Source organism: Hylobates moloch, unplaced genomic scaffold (assembly GCF_009828535.3).
Source record: "Hylobates moloch isolate HMO894 unplaced genomic scaffold, HMol_V3 SCAFFOLD_1, whole genome shotgun sequence".
In the NCBI taxonomy this organism is placed as follows: Eukaryota; Metazoa; Chordata; class Mammalia; order Primates; family Hylobatidae; genus Hylobates; species Hylobates moloch.
The window spans coordinates 63,586,604-63,602,704 of NW_026652276.1; the positions used below are offsets into that span (position 1 = coordinate 63,586,604).

Below are 16,101 nucleotides of genomic sequence, written 5' to 3' on the forward strand. Positions count from 1 at the left end.
TCACAGAGTACTGAAAAAATCTGACAATATAATGGCTTGAAAATGTTTTATTCATATTTGTTATTCCACAAAGCGAAAATAATTAGCGTTGGATTAAAATTGCTGTTAGAATCCAGCAACTAAGTAGGACCAAATTTAGTCATTCTATATTTGGGTTCAGCTGCAGAGCCAGACTGGAAGCCAAGAACTCAAGCCCAACAGAAGCCAGCCACAGAGCCACTGGGTAGGCAGTCTGGGCTGTCTGTTCTGGACACCTGAACTTCAGCTGGTTCACATGCAAAATAACAGTGCATCTAATTTTCCTCAGAGGCAGAGCTGTTCAGTAATTAACCAACTCCTCATTATTTTATTATTTTATTTTCAATCTTTACTGGTGATTCTAATGAATTAAAAGACTTTCCAATCATTTTGAAATGACAGAAAATAATATGCTTCTTGGGTCTCTCTATTACCCTAGAATTTTATTTGAAAGGAAGTTCATCTCTTTTTTGCCTTCTTTTTCTTCCTCATAACTCAGTTGATGGATGGTTCAAAAAATGCATGGTATCATCTTATGAAAAAATGGGGAGTAGTTTATGAACTATATTGTAAATAATTTTAAAATTAATCGGCCGGGCGCGGTGGCTCACGCTCGTAATCCTAGCACTTTGGGAGGCCGAAGCGGGCGGATCACGAGGTCAGGAGATCGAGACTACGGTGAAACCCCGTCTCTACTAAAAATACAAAAAAATTAGCCGGGCGTGGTGGCGGGCGCCTGTAGTCCCAGCTACTCGGAGAGGCTGAGGCAGGAGAATGGCGTGAACCCGGGAGGCGGAGCTTGCAGTGAGCCGAGATTGCGCCACTGCACTCCAGCCTGGGCGACAGAGCGAGACTCCGTCTCAAAAAAAAAAAAAAAAATTAATATTTTCTCTTTCCGTAGTATTGTAACTAGCCATGTAAGATGGATACGGCTTAATAAAAAATCATGCTTAATTTTTAATTTAGTGCACTTCCATGGTGCATTGCCCACTTCTTTTTTAAAATTTTATGGCGTATGATAAAGATATAAAATAATATTTCTTTTTTTCTCTTTTTTTCTGTTATGTGCACCAATCTTACTCATAACTGGATAATACTTTATTTTACATTGTACAAATATCGTATAATCATTACTTATTTTCTATTGTACATATATAGACCAATGAAATTCCCTTTTCATACATGATAAAGTCTTACTGACTTCCAAATAATTTACCTATTTATCTGGTAACAGTAACTTCTGAGCAGAATACATATGGCTTCAGTGGGAATTTGCCTCCTTGAGAAGTAGTGGAATCTGGCTACTTCATATCTTCTTGTTCCTTCAAACTATATGCAAATAAATTATTACGAAGACACTATTGAAAATATCCAGTACCCATAAATCAGTCCAATAAGCTATTTAATTGGCCATAGTGGGAGATTGGCTAATGTATAAACAACAAAATAGACTTTCTCTAGATTATCTTTACCTCCCAGCCTAAGTAGATAGAGCGTCAACCTTTATGCCAAGTGCAAAATAAATCATGCCCTGAATGTGCCTCATACATTCTCAATGTACAGAGTTTTAATATATTTAAAACATCAAACCATGGACATGTAGTTCTTGGCTCTACAATTCATGGCAGATAAAGAGAATTTGGCTTTCCACCTGCAATTCCAATGATCCATGTTCTGAAAGACTAGGTTTGGATTAGGCTCTTAATATGAGAAATTGCTTGTCCATGTTACAATGATTTTACTGATTGCACTTGTGAAAGCAGAAGAGTCCAAGAAGACGGTGTCCCTGTAACCACAGAGGAGGGAGGAGGGCATGCCTCCTGGGCTTGTCAGGCACAAACTGGAGATCAGTTTGCTGCTTTTGTTCTTCACTTGCTCTCAAAGAGGACAACAATCACTCTTTATTTCAAATTTTCCTTGGTTCTTCATTTTTATAAGTCCCTTTCATGATTTTAATGTTGTCTATTAAATTGCATCAGATAGAGCCCTAGGCAGGAAGGCAGGAGATGGAAATTCCAGTCCCTTCTGTGTCACTGCTAGCTGAAGAACCTTGGAAAAATCATTAGGCCTCTTCTGGTCTCAGTTTCCTCCCTTCCTGCCTTCCTAATGGTCTGCAAGTTTCCACACTGATCATGCAACTGTAGGGTATTCCCTATCATTAAGTGGCATTCCATGCTGGAAAGCTTTTACAGATTCGGACAAGGCAGTGAACATGATGGGACAGAGCAGAGGACTTTGCGGTGCCCACTCAAACCTAAAGATGAATTGTTCTTGCTCTTCAGGTTTTCCAGTTCCTGAGGTGAGCTGGTTCAGGGATGGCCAGGTTATTTCCACTTCCACTCTGCCCGGCGTGCAGATCTCCTTTAGCGATGGCCGCGCTATACTGACGATCCCCGCCGTGACTAAAGCCAACAGTGGACGATATTCCCTGAAAGCCACCAATGGATCTGGACAAGCGACTAGTACTGCTGAGCTTCTCGTGAAAGGTAGGCTGGTGGGGACCTGCCAATCCTCTGCTCCCCCAGAGGACATCTCCGGCAAATTGGGAAAGGGGTCCAGAAAAAGCTATGGGCAGAGGTAGATGCAGCTCTTAAACTACAGAAGGGTCTACTGGAGGCTGAATTATTTATAACCAAGTTGTTTGCCTTTTGGAATTTAATTTTCCTCTAGAGTACATCATAAAAGTGGCTGAGAATCAGTTTCTCTATACACATATTAAACACCCAAAAGTATGCTAAGGAAATATTAAAAATCATGTTTCTCAGCAAGTAGAAAAGCTTGGAGCCTTGTTTATAAGTCTTTTCAGGAATAAGACATATTCTCCAGGGAAGTGTGAATCTCCAGGAATTCACACTTTAACAAGCATCCAGATAATTCTGATGCTGGTGGTCTGCCGACCACCCATTTAAGAGGCATGTAAACATACCCAGAAGAAAACAAATGCTTGTTTATTATTCAAATGCATGACACTGTTTCCCCAGAAAACTTATCATCAATCTTAGTGGCCTCTGTTGCTTTTCTGTATCCTTTACTACCTAGTGAGACGTTAATATACAGAATATTGCATGCCTTTACATGTTTTATAACAATATCTTACATGAGCTACGTAAAGTTACATATGCTTATCCAATAAACTGTACCTTCAGTGATGTTCAATTATAGGGCTATAATTGACCTAAGCAGAAACCACATCAAGTAGAACTTTAGCATGCACCCAGAAAATTCACAAATGGAATTATAGGGCTATAATTGACCTAAGCAGAAACCACATCAGGTAGAACTTTAGCATGCACCCAGAAAATTCACAAATGGAAAATGCACAGGGTTGGCAGCACCTACTGTTGTTTATTACTCAAAATCATGTCAAAGTTAATTCCATTCACTCCTCACACTTATAAAAAATTTCTTTCAACATAACCAAAAAAATCCCCTTTCTATAACACAATTAAAATGAAGCAATGTTATTATTGGGATTAACATTTTAAATGCAAGTAAATATTTGGGTTATTTGAATACCTATAAAGTTGGAGAAGGTTTAGAATTTTAAAAATTAAATTAAAAATGTAATGATTCTTTAAGTAACAGGTGCACCCATCACAGCAACCACTGGAATTCATTTTAATGCAACTTACTGGAATATGCAACATGGCCTTCACATATTAATAGAGCGCTAGATGTAAGGTTGAGGGGGAAGTACCAGAAAGATTCTTAAGAAATGTTATAACAAAATCTAGAGCTTTTATTTAAAACAAAGAAACAAAAGGTGGTGGCCTAAACTGCTAAGCAAAACAAAGCAAATAAAATAAAATATGGTGGCGAGAAAGCCTTCTGTAATCTCCTGGCTCCATTCTTGCTGTCATCGCTGGGTGAGCTGGGTTCAAGGACAGTCAAGGATGTTTAGATTGGCGAGTCATCACCTGGTTTTGGAATTGGAGCTGTGATTGTTTAAAAATACCTTGTAGGGAGCATCCTGGCTCTCACTCCTGACTTTGTTCTCTTGCCCCCACAGCTGAGACGGCACCACCCAACTTTGTTCAACGACTGCAGAGCATGACCGTGAGACAAGGAAGCCAAGTGAGACTCCAAGTGAGAGTGACTGGAATCCCTACACCTGTGGTGAAGTTCTACCGGGATGGAGCCGAAATCCAGAGCTCCCTTGATTTCCAAATTTCACAAGAAGGCGACCTCTACAGCTTACTGATTGCAGAAGCATACCCTGAAGACTCAGGGACCTATTCAGTAAATGCCACCAATAGCGTTGGAAGAGCTACTTCGACTGCTGAATTACTGGTTCAAGGTATGTGCTGGAGGTTGAGGAACAGAAAGAAGGGGAGAGAGCTGGTTTGTGTCGAAGTGGGGCCAAGCATCCACTTGCCATTTCTCACAGCCCTGGGAAGAATGCCGTGAGCTGATATAAAAGCCGGCTTTTCGACACCCATGCAAAGTCCCTGAGATTCTAGTCAGAAGCGCAGAACAGAAGCAATCTGTGCTTATGAATCTCATTATAAACTGGAAAGGGTTTCAATTAAGTGATCTACATTTCCAAATTATTGGCAAATAATGAAATTTTAAAAAATCGTTCTAAGTAAATTTTTATCTTGTAATGAACATTTTCTATTTTTAAACCTAATTTATATTCATGCAAAATCCAAAACTTTCTGCAATTTTCTCCATTGGGATATCCAGAAAATCTTTTTGACTTTGTAGTCAATTAACAGAATCTCTTTTAAAATGGGTCATTGTGCCCCCTCCTAAACATTCATCTTTCCCTTCCCACAGGTGAAGAAGAAGTACCTGCTAAAAAGACAAAGACAATTGTTTCGACTGCTCAGATTTCAGAATCAAGACAAACCCGAATTGAAAAGGTATTTTTCTATACTGTTGGTTTTCAAGCCTTTCAGGCTGTTGCGTCCCCAGCTATTCCTCCTCAACATGGGCTTTGTTTTAATCTTTTACAGAAGATTGAAGCCCACTTTGATGCCAGATCAATTGCAACAGTTGAGATGGTCATAGATGGTGCCGCTGGGCAACAGCTGCCACATAAAACACCTCCCAGGATTCCTCCGAAGCCAAAGTCAAGATCCCCAACGCCACCATCTATTGCTGCCAAAGCACAGCTGGCTCGGCAGCAGTCCCCATCGCCCATAAGACACTCCCCTTCCCCGGTCAGACACGTGCGGGCACCGACCCCATCTCCGGTCAGGTAAAGCTGCCATAGAGAGAGCAGGTTATTGCACATTTTGGAACTAGGTTTTGAAACGAGAAAGATTCCCTTGTCCCCCTCGCAGGGCATGCGATGCGGAGAGTGGCTCGCTTCTTCAGTGTCCCGCTGCTCAAACCCGTAGGGGAGCATACAAACGGGCAGACTGTGGGGCTCTGTGTTCCTCTCAACATCCAGCCGCATGTGTGTCTGCCTACTAGGGTCTCAGGGGTTTTTATAGGCATAGGGTGGGGGCGTGGCAGGTCAGGGTGATCTTGGGAAATGCAACATTTGGGCGGGAAGGCAGGAGTGTTCGTCCTCACCTAGGTCCATGGGCACAGGCCTCGCTAGGGACCACGCCCTTCTCTTCCCAGCACTTCCCTGCCCTCCTCCCGTGTAAGTTTCATGCAATCAAAAATGTAGCAGGTGACAAAGGAGGTAAACCAAGAAGTTACTGAATGTGATTTTCACAAATCCTCACTGTCCACAGGTAAATTGAAGACCCTTATAAACTTCTGAATTCTTATTTATATTTCATGTAATAAATATCTACTTTAGGGGCACAGTGAAAGGAGAAGTGCACAGAAGTTAGAGTTGAAAGCCCTAAGGGCAAATCAGCCTGATCACTTAACAGTTTGATTTAGGGCAATAAGTATAAATAATAAAATAATTGTTACTATATATGGATCACTTCCTCTATCAGACTGCAACTATACATACATTATCTCATTAAATGTTCACAACCTGTAAGAATTATTATCCTCAATGTTATTGATAGGTAACTGGAATTAAAGAAGTTAAGTAGTTTATTTAAGGTTTCAGTTGTGTCGTCTGTAAATTAAAGAGAGTCACAATAAGAATGATTCTCAAGCTGCATTCTGGGGCTTCAATGAGATAATTAGTTGAAAGTGCCTTGTAAATAGAAAATAATTATGCCAATATTCTTATATTCAGACAGTTAGTAAAACCTTTTAAATATTTTGCATATACTTTTGTTATTTTATCTAGAAAATAAAATGGACTTCTATGCTTACTTAATATGGAAGTATTTTAGAAGGTGATCATGTATCATAATCAGGGCTCAGAAATTATATAATCAAGTGTAAATTGTCCACAACTGTTTTGCAAGTTTGGGATTTAGTTTATCGTGATGAAACTTTTAATATGATGAAATGAAAAATGCACAAAATTCGAGCAAACAAAGAAGTGTTTATTGATCAATTTAAATGAAATAAAAAACACATGATGTTCCCTGCCAAGAAAATTTTTTATAAAAGAATAATAAGGAGATAGTTGACTTAAATAATATTCAAACATACTTTAAAGTTACTATAATCAGAACAGTATGGTATTGGTAAATTAATAGAAAAATACACCAGGGGAACAAAACAGAGAGTCCAGAAAGAGATCCAAGTATAATAGATCCAAGTATATAGGGAATTCAAAAAGCAAAGTGGCCTTTCAACTCAGGGAATGGAGAGATATTTTAATAAAGAATGCTGGTCCAATTAGCTATCCATCTGGAAGCAAATAAACATAAACCTCTGCCTCTCACTATTTACAAAACAAATTTCAGCTTGATTAAATAGTTAAAAAATAAAAAAAAAGAGAAGACAATCTACATTTATGGGCGAAAGCTTTTAAAAAGACAGTTACAGATTCAACTACATAAAAATAAAAATGTATGTATGGCAAAAGCAAAAGGTCATTTCTAAACCAAACAGCACTTGTGAAAAAATTTTAAAAGGTTTCTCCTCCTCAAGGTACTTTATTGCCTCTGCCATAAAAGTATCACAATAAACATAAAATGGCTACAAGGTAGACAACACCAGCCTAGAAACAGTATATAACATACACAATTATGTATGTTCATGCTGGATAAGACCCATAAACAAGCCAAATGAAAGAAATGGATCTGGGGGAATGTTTGCAACACTTACGACAAATAACCAATACACTAAATGCATTAAAAATCATCCACAAATTAATTTTTAAAGGAAAAAAATGCAACACAAAAAAGACAAAAGATACAAAAAAGTATTTAACACAAGAGGCAATGTAAAAGTCCAATAAGTATGTGGCAAAAATGCTAGATGTTTTCCAATTTTTATTGTTTTAGCCACAAAAATGTAAAGATATTGGCAAACACTAACATGAAACCTTGAATAAAAAGCTTACTTTAAAAAACACGTCTAGCAGTCGAATTAAAAAAAAATGTTCAGTCTCAGGCTAAATCCAAGTTTGCACACCATGAAATCACAACACAAGCCAAATGCAATTTCTTGAGGAGATAACAACCTAACTGTATTTTAAAACCCAAGCCTAAGGGTCATTTAGAATCATGGAGTGTCCCTGATCCCATGGAGCATTTTGACCATCTTAGCAGTTTTGAAAGTTCATTAATAACCATCCAAATTGCCCCAAAATTTTGCTTTCAAATAATTAAGAAATAAAATGCCAATTTGCAGAGAAAACAATGGTTATCGAAGATAGACTACTTCCTAAATATCTCATAGTTTAATCTTGATTTTTGTTGTAGAGTAAGGCAAACATATTTCATTGAATGCATGTTTCATTGCATTGTATCTCGCTGTGACCAGGTGATTATTTTTTATTGTAAGTACAGAAATAAGCGCTCTCCTATAATGACCAAAATTACAATGATTTTCACAGTTATGGGCTTACCTGTGACCTGCTGTTAATCAGTCATGTCATGCTAATCATGTCTTTAACTCTTTTTGAATTAAACCCATTTACTAAGTACAGCAAGAACAAGGCACAGGGTGAAACTTAAAAGCGCATGTCTCTTTGCTTTTCTTCAGTTAGTGGAAACTACATATTATTCTAACTTGGTTTTTGTTATATTTTGAAGGCAGTCATGTTCAGAAAAGAGGCTTATTCCCTAGATTTCCCTTTAGTTTGATTACATTTACAAAATGTAAATGGATTTTCACACAAAAAAAGCCCTTCTTCGAGAAAATAGACATTTCTTCATGAAACTGGTTAATGTTGTAATGTACTGTTAAGGTACTCTGTAAGTTAGAGAAAATATCAACTGTACCTTGAGCTTAATTAGAATAATCATTTCATTTATGATCAGTGTAAGCTAAATATCCTAGATAGTGACAGGATGCATTTATAAACATTTTCTTATATGCAGAATTAATAAAATGAAATGATAGGGCAATACTGCCACCTAGAGAGGAAAATGTAATAAGCCTTATTAAGAATTAAATTAGTTTTGAAAAAAATTTTACCTTACAATAGTTGGCCAATCCCCAGAATTATTGCTATAGATCAGAAATAGTCTTTTTTGGCCATCAGTGCTGGGATTTAGCACCCAAATTCTTCAACTGATGCTACTTGCACTTTGGATACACCTAAAAAGCAAACAATGAAAACTATTCTGGAAGAAGCAACTTTATCAATTTAACCAAAAATCACAGAATCATTAGTTTTCAAATTAGTCAATTCCCACAATAACTCTAAAGATATTTAAAATAAGTCCAGAGTGCAATACAAGGAGGGTGAGTGTAAACAAATATGGAGGAAATTAAAAGTAGCTGTCCACAAACACTTCGGCTAAAGCAGCAATTTGCAAAGTGCACTGCACAACCTATACCCAGCAACATGCTGCAGAAAGCTTCCTGAGGATGCGTCCTCCTGTCCTGGAAATTCACAAGGCATACTGACATAGTAAAGGCTGTGGGAAGTCCTGCAGGGGAAAAAAATTGGCTTAAGCTGCTTAGTCGAGTGGCACAAGCATTTTGATTACAGAAACCTTTCTTCTTATAACACCTATTTGACATCCTCTAACCCCGCAGAATTGGAATACACAGATGAATTGGGAATACAGAGGTTGCTGGATTTGACATGTCTTTCCTTTGGCTACATATTAAATAAAGAAGTAGCTTTTTCTGTTGTGATTTTTTTTTTTTTTTTTTAATGTGAGAAGGTGCAGGGCACAAAATCTCCAGCTTATTTGGAATTAAAGCTGATTCTCTTACAGGGTTACAGCAGATAAGAATAGGTTTATTGAGATTTAAAACAAATTACTAGGTTTATTGAGATTTGAAACAAATTACTTCCAAGTACATTATTTACCCTCTGAATAGGTTATGGAGGCACACATTTTAAAACTCTGCCTTAAAGCACTTCCAGCTTTTCATCCCATGATTCACATCCAGTTACCCCTACTTGCTTTGACATTCTTGACCTCTGCCTTTTGGTTTTCAGGTCCGTGTCTCCAGCAGCAAGAATCTCCACATCCCCCATCAGGTCTGTTAGGTCTCCGTTGCTCATGCGTAAGACTCAGGCATCCACCATAGCCACAGGCCCGGAAGTGCCTCCCCCTTGGAAGCAAGAGGGCTACGTGGCCTCCTCATCTGAGGCTGAGATGAGAGAGACAACGCTGACAACCTCTACTCAGATCAGGACAGAAGAGAGATGGGAAGGGAGATATGGTGTCCAGGAGCAAGTGACCATCAGTGGCGCTGCGGGTGCTGCCGCCAGTGTGTCGGCCAGTGCTACCTACGCAGCAGGGGCTGTTGCCACTGGTGCTAAAGAGGTACTGTCAGAATGGTTTTGTTTTTCCTTATTTCACATTCTAGTTTCTCCAACTGGATTTCTGCCATGAAACTTAATTTGTATAAATTGGAGGAAACATGCATATGAACATAAAAATATAGCAGCAACTGAAGACCAAATTCAGTAGTCATCCTTTGTAAAACCATTTTTAATTAGGACAAAAGCTCCAATCTGTGAAGTTTCCATAAAATACAGGTTTTAATGATACAGTCTCTATATTTCTTGGCAATAATAAATGCTTATGTATGAATGTATTTTGCTCTAGGTGGTTCAGTTTTCCAGCATGCTTTTTTATTTGCTACTGGGCATGTCATTTAAAAAAGCAATCTACTTGGCCATTTCTAATCTAGGTGAAACAAGATGCTGACAAAAGTGCAGCTGTTGCGACTGTTGTTGCTGCCGTTGATATGGCCAGAGTGAGAGAACCAGTGATCAGCGCTGTAGAGCAGACTGCTCAGAGGACAACCACGACTGCTGTGCACGTCCAACCTGCTCAAGAAGAGGTACGTGTGAGGCTGCCATGGGGCACCCACAGAGTTGCGTCCTTCAGTGCACATTAACTCAACCACCATCCACTGAGCTCTGCATGCAGCTGTGCTCAATTCATTCTGAAGACAGCCTTGAGCCCAGCAGGGCCCAGACTTTTAGAACTTTCTGAGCAAAAGGTGGTCTGAGATGTCAAAGGTGTTGACAATGTGAGTATCACAAGAGCAGAGTAGGCCAGAAATACCTGGGCTATATGAGCAGGCAAAGTCAACTATGGTATTCAAGGTAGGAAGGCAAAGGGTGGCTGGAGAAACAGAGACCAGTCAATTCCAGAGCTCAGTCACTGCACACACTGGGTGTGGAAACTACTATTTCAGGGCAGGCATTACATTTCTCTAAGTTTCCCCAAAGGACTTTTGTTTTTACTTTTCTCAGAACAAACATGACACTTGATTCATAGCTGGAACAGTATTATAAATCCAGGATAATGTCCCACCTCATATTTGAATAGATTTTCTGTTATAGTTTAAAATCATTCCAGCTTTCCTCCTTATCCTCTTGTGTGACATTTATGTCTAAATCCTGACAGATTATTGTAACTTTTTTTCTTTTTTGAGACAGAGTCTCGCTCTGTTGCCCAGGCTGGAGTGCAGTGGCATGATCTCGGCTCACTGCAGCCTCTGCCTCCTGGGTTTAAGTGATTCTTGTGCCTCAGTCTCGTGAGTAGCTGGGATTACAGGTGTGTGCTACCACACCCAGCTCATTTTTGTATTTTTTAGTAGAGGATTTCACCATGTTGACCAGGCTGGTCTTGAACTTCTTTTTATGTAAGATGCATTAAAGTGTTTTCTTCCTTTCTCTATGAAAAGCAGTTAAGAAAGGAGGCGGAGAAGACTGCTGTAACTAAGGTAGTAGTGGCCGCCGATAAAGCCAAGGAACAAGAATTAAAATCAAGAACCAGAGAAGTAATTACCACAAAGCAAGAGCAGATGCACGTAACTCATGAGCAGGTGAAAATGGGTTTTTATTTAAAATTCACTGAGGTTCTTACGGGGGTCAACACAGATAATCACCTTTACCATGAAGAGTGTTGTTTCTTGGGCCACATGGTTGTTAGCATACTAATAAAATCCCCTTGTTGTATGTGTAAATTTCTGGGTACTGGATACCAAAGTTTGGTAGTGTCCCTGAATGCTCCCCTTGTGAGTATGAAAAAGAACTCTGTGAACATACACCAGGAGTAGAAACAGGGGTCTCACCACATTGATCTGGGGATGCACTAAGTATATGACTATAGGGAGAGGACAGATGGGTAAAACCAGGAGGAAGAAATAGATGCTGAGGCAGGAATGGGGAAAAGTGGAGGAGACACTGAACTCACTTTGCTTTAGAAATCTTAGCAACTGCTTCCTGGCTCCTTGGGAAGACATTTGCACATGAGTTTGAAGTGGAATGGACAGCATGGCTTTAACAAGCCAAATGACCAGAAAAGGTGAAAAGGACAGCCCCATGGTTGGCCGCATTTGGGGACAGATTGGAAAATGCCAGTTAGTAGAGCTCTTGGCCAGTGGAACCAGTTGGCTGTTGGGTGGTTTGAGAAGATGAATTTTCAAGTCCCTTTCAGCCTTGAGATCCTGTGTTTCAGTGATGAGATATTTGAGAACGGCAAAGAGGCAAATAGAGAAAACTGCCCCCCTATATACGCATATACCTTAGGTACCCAGATGGAAACAGCATTCTTCACAGTATTTAGGAAAATTGACAAAACAAAAATATTCTATAAATGCAGATTATAAATTATCCATGCTTGATTTCTCACATGTAAAATGAAAAGATCAGACAAAATTACTTCTAAAGTCTTCCATTCTGATATATATTCTAAGATTACCTTTAGATGACAGAATTAGTACAGAATAATATTGCCATAGATCTATTTGTAAAAATTGGAAATCATTTTAAAGAAGACTACAATTCTGCTGTTCAAAACAAATTGTTGAATTCAACTTTGTTTTCTCTAAGCAGCCTACATAATTTACAGTTTAAGGAGAGAAAGAGCATGATTTATGAACATGAAATTATTTATTTTATTTAGTGACATCTCCAGAAAAGGGATTTTACATCTTCAAATTCCTATGTTGTTATATTTAATAACCACCATATCATTTCAATGGGCATCAGGAAATAAAGTTTTTTTTTAAATCATTGTTTGCAGATAAGAAAAGAAACTGAAAAAACATTTGTACCAAAAGTAGTAATTTCCGCAGCTAAAGCCAAAGAACAAGAAACTAGAATTTCTAAAGAAATTACTACGAAACAAAAACAAGTAACTCAAGAAGCAGTAAGTCCAATTTTCTAAATATTTTGTAGTTTGTTGACAATATCGCATTACAGCTAGCTGCAGGTAGCTTATAATCAAAACCCCTAAATGGAGAAGTCTTTTGTTGTATGTTTTTTGTTATTGTTCCTCTATGTCTAGTATTGAAACTCAGGATGGAAATTATGTTCACATTGCACTATTTTCCACTCGATCAGTTTTCAGGAGATTGTCTACAGAACAGTTTAGGGCACATCTATGAACTTTCTAGAACATACATAAATGGATGATAGATATCATGCCAGTCCAGTTACCTACCGGGACAGTTGGTTTCTTTGTGCATAGCCTAAGCCCTCAGTCACTTAGATTGTAATGCACAAACTTTACATGCACACGCACACATACACACACACATACATCAGCCATAAACACCCTGAATAAATAGCAAGGGAAAGTGAGGAAATGCCAGACATCAGAGAAAGCAAATACTTCCTCAAAAAAAAAAAAATGCCTTCAATTCATGGTTGATAAACAGTGACCTAGAAGCATTTGCTGCTGTTGTGCCATAGAGCTGTGTGAAGACAATCTCAGTGTCACTAAAATCCACATCTCTCCCTTATGTGAAATCAAGCCTTTAAGTGTCAGGAGAGAGGCATTTATCTTGAATTCTTCCATATTGAAGAGGGCCCCTGTGCTCATCCTCCTTGAACTCAAGCTCTTTGCTGATCTTAGAGCTACTTTCTTTAAAGGTCCAGTTGAGAACCCTGCACACTTAAAAGGCTGACCAGAGGCTGCTGACTGAATTTCCCCGTCCTTACTGTGAGTGAGACACTTTGAAAGCAGCAGGAACCCTACTTAGCATAATCAAAGGCATAGAAATCCCCATTACCATTGCAATGCTGGTGACTGGCAAGTTCAGCTGGCCTATAGTTTTCCAGCCACTTGTCACCAGCCACCCACCGGGTTCCCTAACATGTCGACATGTCTCAAGATAAGATATTTTCAGTTCTAGGACAATTTGCTAAGGCACATGTGGGCAGAAAAGAAGCCCATTCCTCAGGAAAGCAGTCTATGTATTAAGCACAAGTGTAGGCCCCTGAAATGGAAATCTGACATTTTATCTTTCACCACTAAGCATTCTGTATTTTCCTGAATGTTTCAAGGATGTCTTGCCATTTCTTTTGTATCTTTTGAAACTCAAATCTTTATTTTACTCTAAACATCAGATAAGACAGGAAACTGAGATAACTGCTGCATCCATGGTGGTAGTTGCCACTGCAAAGTCCACAAAACTAGAAACAGTCCTGGGAGCTCAAGAAGAAACTACCATAAAACAAGATCAAATGCACCTAAGTCATGAAAAGGTGATGACTTCCTGCCAATGTGATAGTCACTCTTGCACCATTTCATTTGCAAATCACCTACATTTTCATCACGGATCTTAATCATCACTTCTTCACTTCCACCTCTTCTTATAATGCAAATAGAAAATTTCTTTTCCCACACAGCTACCTTTCACTGCCAATTCATTCCTAACTTTCAGACTTTCTTTGGCTTGTTACTAATATAATATAATAATTCACTTTAATATCTTCCTATTGAAGCAGATGTCTGTAAACAAGTCAATTCATAATACAAAAAATTATGTGCTATTTACAGTGCTACTGAAATGTCTCAGAGATTGTAGTTTTAAAAAATGTGAAAAATACAAAATAGCACTCATTAGTCTTTTATTGCCAATCACATTTTTTTCTTTTAAACTGGACTTATTGTTTTGATATTTTTGCCAGTGAAACAGTATGGATGATCAAAGTAACTCAGATGATATATTTTAGTGTAATTAAAATTTCCTTGAATAGGAAGAAATTTTGCCTCCTTTCTTTTTGACTTATGTTTCTTTTATTAAAGATTTATGGAATTTAATGACTATTTTCTTACTTTCTTTTGTATGATCAGATAATGAAGGAAACTAGGAAAACAGTTGTACCTAAAGTCATAGTTGCCACACCCAAAGTCAAAGAACAAGATTTAGTATCAAGAAGTAGAGAAGGCATTACTACCAAAAGAGAACAAGTGCAAATAACTCAGGAGAAGGTGAATACAGACATTTGAGCTGTGACAATTTCATCTTTAAACTAATTTCTAGTAAACTATTAACTACAATATGGTATGAATTATTAATATGTATTTGCCTTTTCAAATCCCTAACTAAAAACAAAATGGTAAATATGTGACTGATTATCATTAATTTTATCTGCACATTTGATTTTCATCCATCTGTAATATTTATAATTCATTTTATTCACCATTATTCTTTGCATGAAGATTAGCATTTTTTAGTTTAATTTTTAAAAAGCGACACAGGGACTCATCTAGAGGTTTTTTAATAGCTAACATTTCTAAGTTTTGTGATTCTCAGTCAGTATATGTAGACATTGCCGGGTGAAAGTTTATTTCTCTTGTGTATTTAACCCTGAATAACCATCTTGCATCCCCATGAGGAAGGGGGAAGGGTCATACTATGTGTGTTTGAAGCCCTGTTCAACTTAAATCTTGATTTTACTGTAATAATCAGATGAGAAAGGAAGCTGAGAAAACTGCCTTGTCTACAATAGCAGTTGCTACTGCTAAAGCCAAAGAACAAGAAACAATACTGAGAACTAGAGAAACTATGGCTACTAGACAAGAACAAATCCAAGTTACCCATGGAAAGGTGACTATTGTTCCAAGTGTGAAATCCCCTATTATAATACATTAATACCACATATCATGTGAAATCCCTTATTATAATACATTAATATCAAATCTCTGAATTTCTTATATATGAGTCACTATTAACCAAATTTATTTTTTAGACAAACCATTGGAAACTATAAAAGATTTATTATTGTTAATATTACTACATATCCCTTTCTCCACTTATCTCTTCACCATTATTTTCAACATTTTATTAACATCTGGGAATCTTCCAGAAGTTGATTAAAATTGCATGCAGGCTAATTTTAAGAGGCCCATGAATATTTTTTAAAAACACGGAAGATGTATAAGTAAATGATGACTCGTACTCACTGTCAAGAAGACGTGTTTTGAAGGGTCATAAATTCAGTATATTATGTTATGGAGTATGACTTATTTCAGTAAATTACCCATAATTTTCTTTGTATGAAACTTTACCTTTTTTCCCTCCTGTAAATATCAGAGGAGAAGATAAGCTGAAAAAATTATAATGCCTGCTGTAGCAGCTCCCACTAAAGCTAAACAAGATGCATATTAAAATCTAGAGAAGGAAGTATCCAAACAGAACAATTACACATAAGCCATGAAAAGATTACCATATCTATTTGTAGCTATGAAATATCCATGAATTAAACTGTTTCCCATGACTCTGTCATTTACTCCAAATGAGCCATTTACCTAACTGTATTCTTTATTGCTAATATACCACTTGAAAATTAGCAGCTAAAGTTTTTCCATTTCATTAGCAGGATGGCCTGAA

The 16,101-nt window shown here is 37.8% G+C and overlaps 1 protein-coding gene across 1 annotated transcript in view; it reads left to right on the forward strand.

The window, feature by feature from the left end:
* The window catches only part of TTN (titin), a 288,926-nt gene that overhangs the window by 20,647 nt on the left and 252,178 nt on the right, over positions 1 to 16,101 (forward strand). The window contains exons 3-13 of the mRNA XM_058440679.1: positions 2,301 to 2,504; positions 4,028 to 4,315; positions 4,798 to 4,883; positions 4,977 to 5,221; positions 9,455 to 9,785; positions 10,156 to 10,308; positions 11,164 to 11,301; positions 12,504 to 12,629; positions 13,832 to 13,969; positions 14,562 to 14,699; positions 15,181 to 15,318. Coding sequence (XP_058296662.1) covers positions 2,301 to 2,504; positions 4,028 to 4,315; positions 4,798 to 4,883; positions 4,977 to 5,221; positions 9,455 to 9,785; positions 10,156 to 10,308; positions 11,164 to 11,301; positions 12,504 to 12,629; positions 13,832 to 13,969; positions 14,562 to 14,699; positions 15,181 to 15,318 — 1,985 coding nt within the window. The remainder of the gene's footprint in view (positions 1 to 2,300; positions 2,505 to 4,027; positions 4,316 to 4,797; positions 4,884 to 4,976; positions 5,222 to 9,454; positions 9,786 to 10,155; positions 10,309 to 11,163; positions 11,302 to 12,503; positions 12,630 to 13,831; positions 13,970 to 14,561; positions 14,700 to 15,180; positions 15,319 to 16,101) is intronic.